Source organism: Scyliorhinus torazame, chromosome 10 (assembly GCF_047496885.1).
Source record: "Scyliorhinus torazame isolate Kashiwa2021f chromosome 10, sScyTor2.1, whole genome shotgun sequence".
NCBI lineage: Eukaryota > Metazoa > Chordata > Chondrichthyes > Carcharhiniformes > Scyliorhinidae > Scyliorhinus > Scyliorhinus torazame.
In genome coordinates, this window is record NC_092716.1 from 184,794,096 (window position 1) to 184,808,991 (window position 14,896).

The following is a 14,896-nucleotide window of genomic DNA, read 5'->3' on the forward strand; positions in this document are numbered from 1 at the left end:
GGTACGCAACGTAAGCGTACTGCAGGTTGGCGTGGAGTAGCTGTACCCTCTCAACCAACCGATCCGCCTTGTGGAGTCGCACGTGTCTACGGAGGAGAACGGGTCCTGGTGCTGCCAGCCACGTTGGTGGACTTCCTGGGGAAGGCAAAGAGACGTTCATGGGGGATGTCGTTAGTCGCGGTGCACAGGAGCGACCGAATGGAGTGGAGTGCGTCAGGGAGGACCTCCTGCCAGCGGGAGGCCAGGAGATTTCTGGACCGTAGGGCCAGCTGGACGGCCCTCCAGACCGTCCCATTCTCCCGCTCCACCTGCCCTTTTCCCCTGGGGTTGTAGCTGGTCGTGCTGCTCGAGGCAATGCCCCTGTTGAGCAGGAACTGGCGCAGCTCATCGCACATAAATGAGGATCCCCGGTCGCTGTGGACGTAGGCGGGGAAACCGAACAGAGCGAAGATGGTGTTGAGGGCTTTGATGACGGTGGCAGACGTCATGTCGGGGCATGGGACGGCAAAGGGGAATCGGGAATATTCATCGACCACACTGCGGAAGTACATGTTGCAGTCGGTGGAGGGGAGGGGCTCTTTGAAATCCACGCTGAGGCGTTCAAAGGGGCGGGAGGCCTTCACCAGGCACGCACAGTCTGGCTGGTAGACGTGCGGTTTACACTCCGCGCAGACCTGACATCCTCTGGTGATCGCCCTGACTCCCTCGATGGAGTAGGGCAGTTTGCGGGCCTTAATGAAGTGGTAAAAATGGGTGACTCCTGGGTGACAGAGATTGTCGTGCAGGGTCCGGAGTCGGTCTACTTGTGCGCTGGCACATGTACCTCGGGATAGGGCATCGGGGGGCTCGTTGAGCTTACCGGGGTGATACAAAATCTCGTAGTTGTAGGTGGAGAGCTCGATCCTCCACCTCAAGATTTTATCGTTTTTGATCTTGCCCCGCTGTGTGTTATTAAACATGAAGGCAACCGACCATTGGTCAGTGAGGAGAGTGAATCTCCTGCCGGCCAGGTAATGCCTCCAATGCCGCACAGCTTCAACGATGGCTTGGGCCTCCTTTTCGAAGGAGTGCCGAATTTCAGAGGCATGGAGGGTGCGGGAAAAGAATGCCACGGGCCTGCCTGCCTGGTTGAGGGTGGCAGCCAGAGCGACGTCTGATGCATCGCTCTCGACTTGGAAGGGGAGCGTCTCGTCGACTGCGTGCATCGCGGCCTTGGCGATGTTGGCCTTGATACGATCGAAGGCCTGGTGAGCCTCGGCCGTCAGTGGGAAAACGGTGGATTGAATGAGTGGGCGGGCCTTGTCCCCATAGTTTGGGACCCACTGGGCGTAATACGAAAAGAACCCCAGGCATCGTTTGAGGGCCTTGGGGCAGTGGGGGAGGGGGAATTCCATGAGGGGGCACATGCGATCAGGGTCGGGTCCCAAAACTCCGTTCTGGACCACATAGCCGAGGATGGCCAATTGCTTTGTGCTGAACACGCACTTCTCCTTGTTATACTTGAGGTTGAGGAGAGTGGCGGTGTGGAGAAATTTGGAAAGGTTAGCGTCGTGGTCCTGCTGGTCGTGGCCTTAGATGGTGACGTTGTCCAGGTACGGGAAGGTGGCCCGCAGTCCGTACCAGTCAACCATTCGGTCCATCTCCCGTTGGAAGACCGAGACCCCGTTGGTGACGCCGAGGGGAACCCTAAGAAGGTGGTAAAGGCGGCTGTCTGCCTCGAATGCAGTGTATGGGCGGTCCGCCTTACGGATGGGGAGCTGGTGATAGGCAGATTTCAGGTCCACTGTCGAGAAGACCCGATACTGTGCAATCTGATTGACCATATCAGAAATGCGTGGGAGGGGGTACACGTCGAGCTGCGTGTACCGGTTGATGGTCTGACTGTAGTCAACGACCATCATGTTTTTCTCCCCGGTTTTCACCACTACCACTTGGGCTCTCCAGGGGCTGTTGCTGGCCTCGATGATACCTTCCCGCAGCAGCCGCTGCACCTCAGACCTGATGAAGGTCCTGTCCTGGGCGCTGTACCGGCTGCTCCTGGTTTGCAAACTCGGGTGAGGTTTGCACAAAGGGAAGGCGGATCGCGAGGTCGCAAACGGTAAGGGGTGGTAAGGGTCCATCAAATTTCAGAGTTAGGCTCTGGAGGTTGCAATGGAAGTCCAGGCCAAGTAGCAAGGCAGCGCAGAGGTTAGGGAGGACGTAGAGGCGGAAGCCGCTGAACTCCACGCCCGGACGGTGAGGGTGGCGATGCAGTACCCCCGGATCGCCACGGAGTGGGATCCGGAGGCATAGGAGATTCTCTGGTTAGCGGGGTCTACCGCGAGGGAGCAGCGCCTTACCGTATCGGGGTGGATGAAGCTCTCAGTGTTCCCGGAGTCCAGAAGGCAGGATATCTCGTGCCCGTCAACGTTCACCTTTGTCGAAGCGGTCGCGAGGTTGTGCGGTCGAGACTGGTCAATCGTGACCGAGGCGAGTCGCGGCTGGTCGTCGGCGGTTGCAGGCGATGAGCGGCCTGATGAGGTGCCCGATGGCCATGGGTCCTGAGGCGGGTAAGATGGCAGCACCCACGGGCCACACGTGTCCTGGAGAAGGCAAGGTGGCGGCGCCCATTGGTTCTGAGGCAGGCAAAATGGCGCGGCCCTGGGCTGCACGTGTTGTGAGTAGAGCAAGATGGCGGCACCCACAGGCCGCACGCGGTCCGAGGAGGGGAAGATGGCGGCGCCCACTGGCCGCACGTGGGGGTTGCTGGTACAATAACAGCGATTGAGCAGGCCTAGCACACTGCAGCGAAATGTCCCTTCTTGCCACAGGCCTTGAAGAGGGCGCTCTGCGCCGGGCAGCGCTGCCGGGGATGTTTTGACTGTCCACAGAAGTAGCATTTGGTTCCCCGGGGTTGGTTGGCTGCCGCGCGGTACAGGCGTGGGGTTGGCTGGGGGCTGTCGCTGATGGGGTCCATGATGGGGTGGCCGTCGGCGGGGTCCATGATGCACAGGGGGGGGCATAGGCCTGAACGTTGCGTGATGTGACCGTAAGCGAGAGGGCTAGTTTTTTTGGTCGCTGCGAGGTCAAGCGTGGCCCCTTCTAAGAGGCGCTGGCGAATATAGTCAGACCCTATGCCCCTAACGAACGCGTCTCTCATCAGCAGGTTTGAGCGTTCAGTGGCCGAAATGGCCTGGCAGTCAGTGTCTCTCACTAGGGCGAGCAGGGCACGCCAGAAATCTTCCACAGACTCACTGGGAGGTTGGCGCCGTGTGGATAGGAGATGCCTGGCATAGATTTTGTTGGTCTGCAGTGTAATGTTCCTTCAATAGCGCCATGGCTTCTGCGTAGGTCGGCGCGTCCGGACAAGGGGACAAATGTTGGAGCTCAGCCACGTGTACAGAATCTGGAGCTTCTGTGCTTCTGGGATTGGGTCTGGTGCAGACCCGATGTAAGCTTCAAAACAGGCTAGCCAATGTTCAAAGTCATTTTTGGCGTTGTCTGCTTGAGGATGCAGCTGCAGGCGATCCGGCTTGATGCGGAGATCCATCTTTGTAAAATCTCTGTGTAATAAATTGATGCACTCTCAATTACGACGAGACGAGAGTAGAGAGTAATCAAGGCTTTATTACACAGAGATGATGTGGAGATGCCGGCGTTGGACTGGGGTGAGCACAGTACGAAGTCTTACAACACCAGGTTAAAGTCCAACAGGTTTGTTTCGATGTCACTAGCTTTCGGAGCGCTGCTCCTTCCTCAGGTGAATGAAGAGGTATGTTCCAGAAACACATATATAGACAAATTCAAAGATGCCAAACAATGCTTGGAATGCGACCATTAGCAGGTGATTAAATCTTTACAGACCCAGAGATGGGGTAACCCCAGGTTAAAGAGGTGTGAATTGTATCAAGCCAGGACAGTTGGTAGGATTTCGCAGGCCAGATGGTGGGGGATGAATGGAATGTGACATGAATCCCAGAATGTTCCCTTCCAGTCGGAGAACACTTCAGCAGTCAAGGGCATTCAGCCTCTGATCTCCGGGTAAGCGTTCTCCAAGGCGGCCTTCAGGAAACGCAACAACGCAGAATCGCAGAGCAGAAACTTATAGCCAAGTTCCGCACACATGAGTGCGGCCTCAACCGGGACCTGGGATTCATGTCACATTACATTCATCCCCCACCATCTGGCCTGCGAAATCCTACCAACTGTCCTGGCTTGAGACAATTCACACCTCTTTAACCTGGGGTTACCCCATCTCTGGATCTGTAAAGATTTAATCACCTGCTAATGGTCGCATTCCAAGCATTGTTTGGCATCTTTGAATTTGTCTATATATGTGTTTCTGGAACATACCTCTTCATTCACCTGAGGAAGGAGCAACGCTCCGAAAGCTAGTGACATCGAAACAAACCTGTTGGACTTTAACCTGGTGTTGTAAGACTTCGTACTGCGTTACACAGAGATGTGAGGCCTCCTACAGCAGCTGACGAAATGGCTGCTGTTCGGAGAGCACACATATTTATACTCCACCTACTGGGCCGAGGCAGCAGGCAGGGATCTACCCCCGTACCTGTAGTACAGGGGCCTTACCGTAAAACCCATATATCTACAGTATAATACATCAGTGGTGACTACCACAGGGTGATTATGTCTCCGTTTACATTAAACTCACCAGGACAATGTGCTTCAATCCATACAGAGTGACCCTAGCCTTCCTGTGCTGATCCCTGGAGACCCAGAGGCCCTTCATATCGCAGAATGTGACCATCACGGTGCCATCCCCTATCACGTCAATGTCGTCGATCACATGGTGAGAGTCCAGCCACAGTTCAGATGCTCTGTCACTCAGTAAAAAGCTGGAGTGCCGAATTAGAAAGACAAGGGGTGATTTAGTGGGGGCCCCAGGGCAGGCTGGAGGGTGGTGAGGGAGGGACATTTGCTCAGGACTGTGGAATAACAAAGAGAAGCTCTAAAATAAAGAGATTGCATAGTTGTAGCAATGACTGTAAAAATAAGAGCGAGTTACAGGTTCCAGAATGCCATGGATAAATCAAGAGAACTAATGCTGAAGAAGGAAATTACAGGTGTAATATAGTCAGTTCGCATGTGGCAGGGCCCACGTGTGATAGACCCTGCGTGTGATATGATCTGCATGTGAAAGAACAAGTTTATGACAGGGCACTGGGTGTGACACAGTCCGCATGCGTTAGGGCCTGTGTGTGATTGGAAAAGTGTGCAATGGGGCATATGTATAATAGAGCTTCCTTGTGACAGCACCCGCATGTGATGAGACCCAGGTGTGACTGGACACATGGGTAACAGGGTCCAATTATAATAGGACAGGTTTAGTTAGAACACAGATGTGATGGGGATAATGTGTGACAAGGAAGGTGTGTGACAGGGTCCACATGGGCATTGCCCGTGTATGATATGAACCATGTATGAGACGGCTTTGTATGATGGATCTGGATGTGACAGGGCCCATATGTGACACGGTCCCCATCACACGCCATCCACAGGCCCTGTGAAACATGGGCCTGTGTGTGGGGTCTGTGTGTGATGGGAACAGTGTTTAATGGGGATAGTGTGTGACAGAGACCATGTATGACAAGGCCTATATGAACATGGCCCACTTGTGACAGGACCTGCGTGTAACAGGACCCACATATGACCGGGCCTGTATATGACAGGACATGTATGACAGGGCCTGTGTGTGACAGGACCCACATGTGACAGGGCCTGTGTATAATAGAACCTGTATGTGACAGGGCTTGCATATGACAGAGCATGCATGTGACAGGGCCTGTATGTGACAGCGTCTGTGTTGACAGGGCCTGTATATGACAGGGTCGCATTAACTGCGACAGATCAGCGACTATCGTGTGTTGAGTTTTGGTTCAGTTGATGTTTGTCACAACTTCATCCTTCAAAGTCCAGTATTGTGGTTCCGTTGTTTTAATCCCCTTCTTTTCCTGGTACTAACATTCATTTCTTTAGAACTCTGTTGCAAAGGAGCTTGGAGTCGACCTGCTCCCAACTAATCGCACAATCGACCCCTGAGCACTCGGTTCTGGAAGCTGCATGGCGCCAATTGTCAAGAGTGGGTTCAGGACACGCACAACGCTTCAGGATTATACAGTTTGCATTTCAGCTCAAAGTTCAATGTTGCAATTTAAATTAGGTGGTGATATTATTTTAACTTGTAGGGATTAAGGTGGTTCATACATTAAAATATTCTGCTACGCAAGACACCAGGGAGAAACAAAGGAATCTTCAATGTTCTCAGTTATCCCTTGTGAGAGTGTGTGCATGAGGTGAGTGGAGTTTAGGAGTGAGATGCCCTCTAGCCTGAGCCCACACTTGGGTGGCTCCAGCATGTGAATAAATGGAAACAGCAGATGTTTGGGGCTTAATTGGTATTTAGAGCTGTGGCAATATTTGAATGTGAATCATCTTCATGGCTGTATTTTATTCTGGGACTGGGGATTTATAACATTACGGTGAAATTAATAAATCTACGTTTTCAATAAAGGCTTTTGCTTGTAGCCATTAACTGCTCTTGCTTCACTGAAGGAAGATTCTTCAGCTCAGTAGGTAGCACTTTCACCTCTGGGATCAAAGATTGTGGGCTGGATTCTCCGATTGTGGGGCTAAGTCCGGAGGAAGTGTCTGGTTCTACTATGAAAAATCGGCAAGGCTCGAGCACCGACCCTCTGACCAGTGAGTGGCTAGCAGTCGCACCACGTAAAACACACGGCCTTCACGACATAAACGGCCGGAGAATTGCCGGTTCCGTGGCCGCACATGCGCACTGGACACAGTCCGCAGCCGCCACGCAGTTTCCCAAAAACTGAGAGCACACGTGCCCCGTGCCGTCGGGATCATGGCCCAGTGGGGGTGGCGCATTGGGGGAGGGCCTACAGTTAATGTCCTGAAGCCGTCCCAACGGCGTGGGGTGTACTCCCTGATGACGCCATTTTGGAGAGGGAGGGGCATCCAAAATCAGGTGCCGCCCCCGATTCGGTCGTAAAAAGGGATTCTCCACCCGATCGCCGATTACAAAATCGGTGTCGGCAAGTGGAGAATCCCGCCCCATATCAGTTCAAGCCCCATCCAGAGTGTTCAGTGTGGTGAACCACTGTAACAGGAGGTGTAAGGTAGGACCTGCACTACAGGTTCGCCGGTAGCTCCTGCCGGCTGGCTCCGTCCACGGAGAACTGTATAAATATGAATGACCTCCAGTGCCCTGACATTTCACCAGCTGCAGCAGGAGGCCTCGCATCGGACTGTAATAAAGCCACAGTTGTACCCAACAGTCTTTGTGCAATTGATCGTGCATCAATTTATTACAGTCAGATTTTCCACAGAATGGATATCAGAATTAAGCCCGATCGCCTGCAGCTGGATCTGCACTCGCCCGGCGCCAGGAAGGACTTTAATCACTGGCTAGCATGTTTCGAGGCTTACAGCAACGCGGCGGACCCCGCGCCAACGGAGGCTCAGAAGATAAACGTCCTGTACTCCAGACTGAGCCCCAGCGTGTTCCCGTTGATCCAAGACGCCACGAATTACACAAAAGCAATAGAACTCCTCAAAGAACACTACGCGCAGAAGACGAACACGCTCTTCGCCAGGCATGTACTCATCACCCACTCGCAACTACCCGGTGAGTCCATCGAAGACTTCTGGCGGGCCCTAATCCCACTGGTCCGGGGCTGTGACTCAGGCCATCACGGCCGCCGAACACTCAAATCTCCTCATGCGCGATGCCTTTGTGACGGGGATTGCGTCGCATCCGAGAACGATTACTGGAAGGGGCCACGCTCGAACTGGCGGAGATGAAAACCTTGGCGCTCTCCATGACGGTCGCATCCCGTAACGTACAATCGTACCTCTCCCGCCGCGCTGCCCACCCTTCTACTCCTTCCTACCCCTCCTGGACCCCGCCGACGACCTCCTCAGCCGGGGCCCTGCCTTCCCAATACACCTGCGCCGCATGCCGATCCGCGCACCCCGGGGGTCCCCGCTGCTACTTCTGCGGTCAGCAGAAGCACCCCAGCCAACACTGCCTGGCCCGCACTGCAGTTTGTAAAGCCTGCAGTAAAAATGGCCACTTCGCGGCTGTGTGCCAGTCCCGCGCAGTCGCTGCGATCGCGCCCGCTATCGCCCCCTCCCCCACGCCAGACGCACAATGGGAGCCGCCATCTTCTCCTCCCGGGTCCATGTGCGACCAATGGGGGCCGCCATCTTGTCCCGACCCCGCAATGTGCGCACCATGGGTGCCGCCATCTTGTCCCGACCCCGCAATGTGCGCACCATGGGTGCCGCCATCTTGGCACGACCCCGCTATGTGCGCACCATGGGTGCCGCCATCTTGTCCCGACACCACAATGTGCGCACCATGGGTGCCGCCATCTTGTCCCGACCCCGCAATGTGCGCACCATGGGTGCCGCCATCTTGTCCCGACCCCGCAATGTGCGCACCATGGGTGCCGCCATCTTGTCCCGACACCACAATGTGCGCACCATGGGCGCCGCCATCCTGTCCCCCACAGGGTCTCCGGACATCCCGACATCGGAACCGCACACGCTCGCCACCCGAAGCATCCAATGGATACCCGCAGCTCGCTTCGATGACGCTGGACCAATCTCGCTCGCACAACCTGGCCACCGCGTCGCGACGGTTAAAATCAACGGCCACGCGACCTTGTGCCTGCTGGACTCCGGGAGCACCAAAAGCTTTGTTCACCCAGATACGGTAAGGCGCTGCTCCCTCACGGTCCACCCTGCCAATCAAAGGATCTCCCTAGCCTCCGGATCCCACTCCGTCCCGATCCGAGGCTTTTGTACAGTCACCCTCACGGTCCAGGGCGTAGAATTTAGTAACTTCCGCCTCTATGTCCTTCCTAATCTCTACGCTGCACTCCTGTTGGGCCTGGACTTCCAGTGCAACCTCCAGAGCCTCACCCTCAAATTCGGCGGGCCCTTACCCCCCCTTACCATTTGCGGCCTCGCGACCCTCAAGGTCGATCCCCCCTCCCTTTTTGCCAAACTAACTGTAGATTGCAAGCCCGTTGCCACTAGGAGCAGACGGTACAGCACCCAGGACAAGACCTTCATCAGGTCCGAAGTCCAGTGGCTGCTTAAGGAGGGTATTATCGAGGCCAGCAACAGCCCCTGGAGAGCCCAAGTGGTAGTGGTTAAAACTGGGGAGAAACACAGGATGGTCGTGGACTACAGCCAGACCATCAATCGGTACACTAAGCTCGACGCGTACCCCCTCCCGTCAATATGGTCAATCAGATTGCGCAGTACCGGGTCTTCTCAACAATTGACCTGAAATCCGCCTACCACCAGCTCCCCATCCAGAAGTCGGACCGTCTATACACTGCCTTCGAGGCGGACGGTCGCCTCTACCACTTCCTTCGAGTCCCTTTCGGTGTTACAAATGGGTCTCGGTCTTCCAAAGAGAGTTGGACCGAATGGTCGACCAGTACGGTTTGCGGGCCACCTTTCCGTACTTAGATAATGTCACCATCTGCGGCCATGACCAGCAGGACCACGATGCCAACCTCAATAAATTCCTCCGCACTGCCACTCTTCTCAACCTGACCTATAACAAAGAGAAGTGTGTGTTCAGCACGACCCGGTTAGCCATTCTCGGCTATGTAGTCCAAAACGGACTTCTCGGGCCCGACCCCGACCGCATGCGCCCCCTCATGGAACTTCCCCTCCTCCACTGCCCCAAGGCCCTCAAACGCTGCCTGGGGTTCTTTTCCTACTACGCTCAGTGGGCCCCAAACTATGCGGACGAGGCCCGCCCACTCATTCAGTCCACCCAATTCCCCCTCGCGGCCGAGGCACAACACGCTTTCGCCCGCATCAGAGCAGACATCGCCAAGGCCGGGATGCGCACAGTGGACGAGTCACTGCCTTTCCAAGTAGAAAGCGACGCTTCAGACGTCGCCCTTGCCGCCACTCTAAACCAGGCAGGCAGGCCCGTGGCATTCTTTTCCCGCACCCTTCATGCCTCTGAAATTCGACACTCATCCGTTGAGAAGGAGGCCCAAGCTATCGTTGTAGCGGTGTGGCATTGGAGGCATTACCTGGCCGGTAAGAGATTCACCCTCCTCACTGACCAACAGTCGGTAGCCTTCATGTTCAATAACACACAGCGGGGCAAGATCAACAATGATAAAATCTTGCGGTGGAGAATCGAGCTCTCCACCTATAATTACGAGATCTTGTATCGCCCCGGTAAACTCAACGAGCCCCCAGACGCCCTCTCCCGAGGTACATGTGCCAGCGCACAAGTGGACCAACTCCGGGCCCTACACGACAGCCTTTGTCACCCGGGGGGTCACTCGATTGTACCATCTAGTCAAAGCTCAAATCTGCCCTACTCCGTCGAGGAAGTAAGGACAGTCACCAGAGACTGCCAGGTCTGTGCGGAGTGCAAGTTGCACTTCTACCGGCCGGACCGTGCATGCCTGGTGAAGGCTTCCCGCCCCTTTGAACGCCTCAGCGTGGATTTCAAAGTGCCCTTCCCCTCCACCGACCGTAACATGTACATTCTCAGTGTGGTTGATGAGTACTCCGGATTCCCCTTTGCCATCCCATGCCCCGATATGACGTCTGCCACCGTCATCAAGGCCCTCAGCACCATCTTCGCTCTGTTCGGTTTCGCCACCTACATCCACAGGGACAGGTGATCCTCATTCATGAGCGATGAGCTGCGTCAGTTGCTGCTCAGCAGGGGTATAGCCTCCAGCAGGACGACCAGCTACAACCCCCGGGGAAACGGGCAAGTAGAACGGGAGAATGGGACGGTTTGGAAGGCCGTCCAGCTGGCCCTACGGTCCAGGAACCTCCAGCCGCTCGCTGGCAGGAGATCCTCCCTGACGCTCTGCACTCCATCCAGTCACTATTGTGCACCGCCACTAATAACACACCCCATGAACGTGCTTTTACCTTCCCCACGAAGACCACATCCGGGGTGTCGCTCCCGACTTGGCTTGCTGCTCCAGGACCGGTCCTTCTCCGTAGGCTTGTCCGACTCCACAAGGTGGAACCCTTGGTGGACAGGGTTCACCTGCTCCACGCTAACCCTCAATATGCCTACGTTGAGTTCCCCGACGGCCGCCAAGATACTGTCTCACTCAGAGACCTGGCACTGTCAGGTTCCACCCCAACACCCCCCCCCCCCACCAATGCCCCCCCCCCACCTCCCACCGCGCCACCAATATTGACCCCACCAGACCAGCCCCCCCCTCCCCTTTTCCGCACAAGAGGACGAAGAGGACTTTGGCATGCTCCCGGAGTTCCCCGATGACTGGCCAGCATCAGCACCGCCACCACCGCCATCGGTGCCACCTCCACCACCACCAGCACCGACTTCGCCGCCACCGTTACGCCACTCCCAACGAAGAACCAAAGCACCGGACCGGCTGAACCTTTGACGGACTCCTGACCGTCAACATGGACTTTTCTTTCCCTACCACTGTACATAATTGCAGTAATTGTATATAGTTTCACGTCACCCCCGCCGGACTCATTTTTAACAGGGGGTGAATGTGGTGAACCACTGTAATAGGAGATGTAAGGTAGGAACTGCACTACAGGTTCGCCGGTAGCTCCTGCCGGCCAGCTTCGGCCATGGAGAACTGTATAAATATGTATGACCTCCAGTGCCCTGCCATTTCGCCAGCTGCAGCAGGAGGCCACACATCTGACTGTAATAAAGCCACAGTTGTACCCAACATTAGTCTTTGTACAATTGATCGTGCATCATTCAGCACAAAATTGATACTGTCGGTGACAGTCCCAAAGGAGTAGAGGTCAGCACTGAGAGAGTGCTGCACTGTCAGAGGGTCAGTACTGAGGGAGTGCTGCACTGTCAGAGGGGCAGTATGGACAGTGCCCTGCACTCTTAGAGAGGCTGGACTGAGGGAGTGCTGCACTGTCGGGGGGGACGTACTCAGTTGCCTTGCACTGTTGGAGGATCTGTAGAGGAAGTACTTTATTGTTAGAGGAAAATAATGAGGTAGTACAGTACATCATTCTCAGATGGGCTGTCAAGAGGGAACACTGAACTGGCAGAGGTGCAGTACTGAGGGACTGCTGCACTGTGGGTGGGGCAGTATTGAGGGAATGCTACATTGTCAGAGAAGCACAACTGAAGGATTATTACACTGTCAGAGGGGACATACTGAGACTGCACTTTTGGAGGGGCTGTACCAAGGGAATCCTACACTGTCAGAAGGGTAGTATTGAAGGAGCACTGCACTGTCCGAAGGGAGACCCTGGAGAGCACTGCTCTGTTTTTATAATCTTTATTAGTGTCACAAGTAGTCTTACATTAACACCGTAATGAAGTTACTGTGAAAATCCCCTAGTCGCTGTGGTAATCACCACTGTTATATATATTAGGAGATGTGTGGTAAGGCCCTCTACTACAGGTACGGGGGTAGTCCCTGCCTGCTGACTCCGCCCTGTAGGCGGAGTATAAATATGTGTGCTCCCCATACAGCAGCCATTTCATCAGCTGCTATAGGAGGCCACACATCTTAGTGTAATAAAGGCTCAGTTGTATTCAACTCTCGTCTTTGTGCAATTGATCGTGCATCAGTTGCCACATTCCGGGCGTCTGTTCGGGTACACTGAGGCAGAATTCAGAATGTCCAATTCACCTAACAAGCACATCTTTCGGGACTTGTGGGGAAAAAACGGAGCACCTGGAGGAAACCCACGCAGACACGGGAAGAACGTGCAGACTCGCACAGACCCAAGCTGGGAATTGAACCTGGGACCCTGGCGCTGTGAAGCAACAGTGCTAACCACTGTGCTACTACAGGGACAGCACTGAGGGGGTACTCAATGAGCACTGATAAAACACAAAGAAGTTATTTAACGCTTTGCTCTTCTGGGATCTTGCTGTGCACTAATATCCTGCCCCATTTCCGACATTACAACAGTAGCTTGTAAAAATACTTCATTGTCTTTCGGACTATGAGAACTCCCTGTGAGCGTTGTCATTCCCAGTGAGGGCGCTTTATTCTCAGTGAGGAGATTCTGTTGTGCGCGGGAAGGGGAGTTTACTCCCGGTGATGTTTATATCCCCAATGAGGTGTTTACCCCCAGTTTGGAGGCAATTCTCGTGAACGTTGTTTTTAACCAATGAGGTTGATATTTTCAATTCGGGGATTATTCCCAGTGAGTGGAGTTTATTCCCAGGAAGAGGGTTTACTCCCAGTGAGGTGGCTGTATCCAGTGGTGATTCCCAGTGGATGGGTCACTCCCAGTGGTCTTGCTGCCTATTCTGCACCCACCCAGTGGCTCCACTTGTCCAGCTGTCAGTGCTGCAGCCGGACCCGGACCGCTTGGCGGGCAGACGTGCGCTTGTTGGAGGGAGATGCAGGGACTGAGCCGCCCCCTGTCCCGGGGGCTCCGCTTCCTGATCGCCGACAGCCGGCGGCAGCTCATTCCCAGGGCGGGGATCGTGGCCAAACCCGCCAAGGAGAAGTTGACAATCGCGGTGAGTGACTGCAAAACAACGCGGGAGCCCGGAGTGTGGGAGAGGCAGAGAGTGAGAGGGGGATGAGAGGGGAGGGGGTACAGAGAGTGAGGGGGAGAGGATAGAGAGAGTGGGTGATAGAGCGAGGGGGTCAATGAGTGAAGGGAGAGTGACTGAGTGGTCAAAGTGGGGGTTAAAGAATGAGGGAGCCAGTGAGTGAGGGGATAGTGAGTGAGGGAACGGTGTGGTAAGAGTGAGTGGAGATCGGTGACTAAAGGTCAGTGAGTGACAGAGCAATGAATGTGGGTCAGTGAGTGAGGGTCAGTGAGTGACGGGTCAGTGAGTGAGGGTCAGTGGGTGAGGGTCAGTGAGTGAGGGTCAGTGAGTGAGGGTCAGTGAGTGACGGGTCAGTGAGTGACGGGTCAGTGAGTGAGGGGTCAGTGAGTGACGGGTCAGTGAGTGAGGGTCAGTGAGTGAGGGTCAGTGAGTGACGGGTCAGTGAGTGAGGGTCAGTGAGTGAGGGTCAGTGGGTGACGGGTCAGTGAGTGACGGGTCAGTGAGTGAGGGTCAGTGAGTGACGGGTCAGTGAGTGAGGGTCAGTGAGTGACGGGTCAGTGAGTGACGGGTCAGTGAGTGAGGGGTCAGTGAGTGACGGGTCAGTGAGTGAGGGTCAGTGAGTGAGGGTCAGTGGGTGACGGGTCAGTGAGTGAGGGTCAGTGAGTGACGGGTCACTGAGTGAGGGTCAGTGAGTGAGGGTCAGTGAGTGACGGGTCAGTGAGTGAGGGTCAGTGAGTGAGGGTCAGTGAGTGACGGGTCAGTGAGTGAGGGTCAGTGAGTGACGGGTCAGTGAGTGACGGGTCAGTGAGTGAGGGTCAGTGAGTGACGGGTCAGTGAGTGACGGGTCAGTGGGTGACGGGTCAGTGAGTGAGGGGTCAGTGAGTGACGGGTCAGTGAGTGACGGGTCAGTGAGTGAGGGTCAGTGAGTGACGGGTCAGTGAGTGACGGGTCAGTGAGTGACGGGTCAGTGGGTGACGGGTCAGTGAGTGACGGGTCAGTGAGTGACGGGTCAGTGAGTGACGGGTCAGTGAGTGACGGGTCAGTGAGTGACGGGTCAGTGGGTGACGGGTCAGTGAGTGACGGGTCAGTGAGTGAGGGTCAGTGAGTGACGGGTCAGTGAGTGAGGGTCAGTGAGTGAGGGTCAGTGAGTGACGGGTCAGTGAGTGACGGGTCAGTGAGTGAGGGTCAGTGAGTGACGGGTCAGTGAGTGAGGGTCAGTGAGTGAGGGTCAGTGAGTGACGGGTCAGTGGGTGACGGGTCAGTGAGTGACGGGTCAGTGAGTGAGGGTCAGTGAGTGAGGGTCAGTGGGTGACGGGTCAGTGAGTGACGGGTCAGTGAGTGACGGGT

At 55.2% G+C, this 14,896-nt stretch overlaps 1 protein-coding gene across 2 annotated transcripts in view; it reads left to right on the forward strand.

The window, feature by feature from the left end:
* LOC140384906 (uncharacterized oxidoreductase YjmC-like) overlaps window positions 1–6,532 on the forward strand; it is a 108,736-nt gene extending 102,204 nt beyond the window's left edge. For both annotated transcript variants that reach the window (XM_072466822.1, XM_072466821.1), the window contains exons 10-11: window positions 4,679–4,789; window positions 5,977–6,532. In XM_072466822.1, the coding sequence (XP_072322923.1) occupies window positions 4,679–4,789; window positions 5,977–6,039 (174 nt within the window). In that variant the 3' untranslated portion in view covers window positions 6,040–6,532. The remainder of the gene's footprint in view (window positions 1–4,678; window positions 4,790–5,976) is intronic.
* The last annotated feature ends 8,364 nt before the right edge of the window (window positions 6,533–14,896 follow it).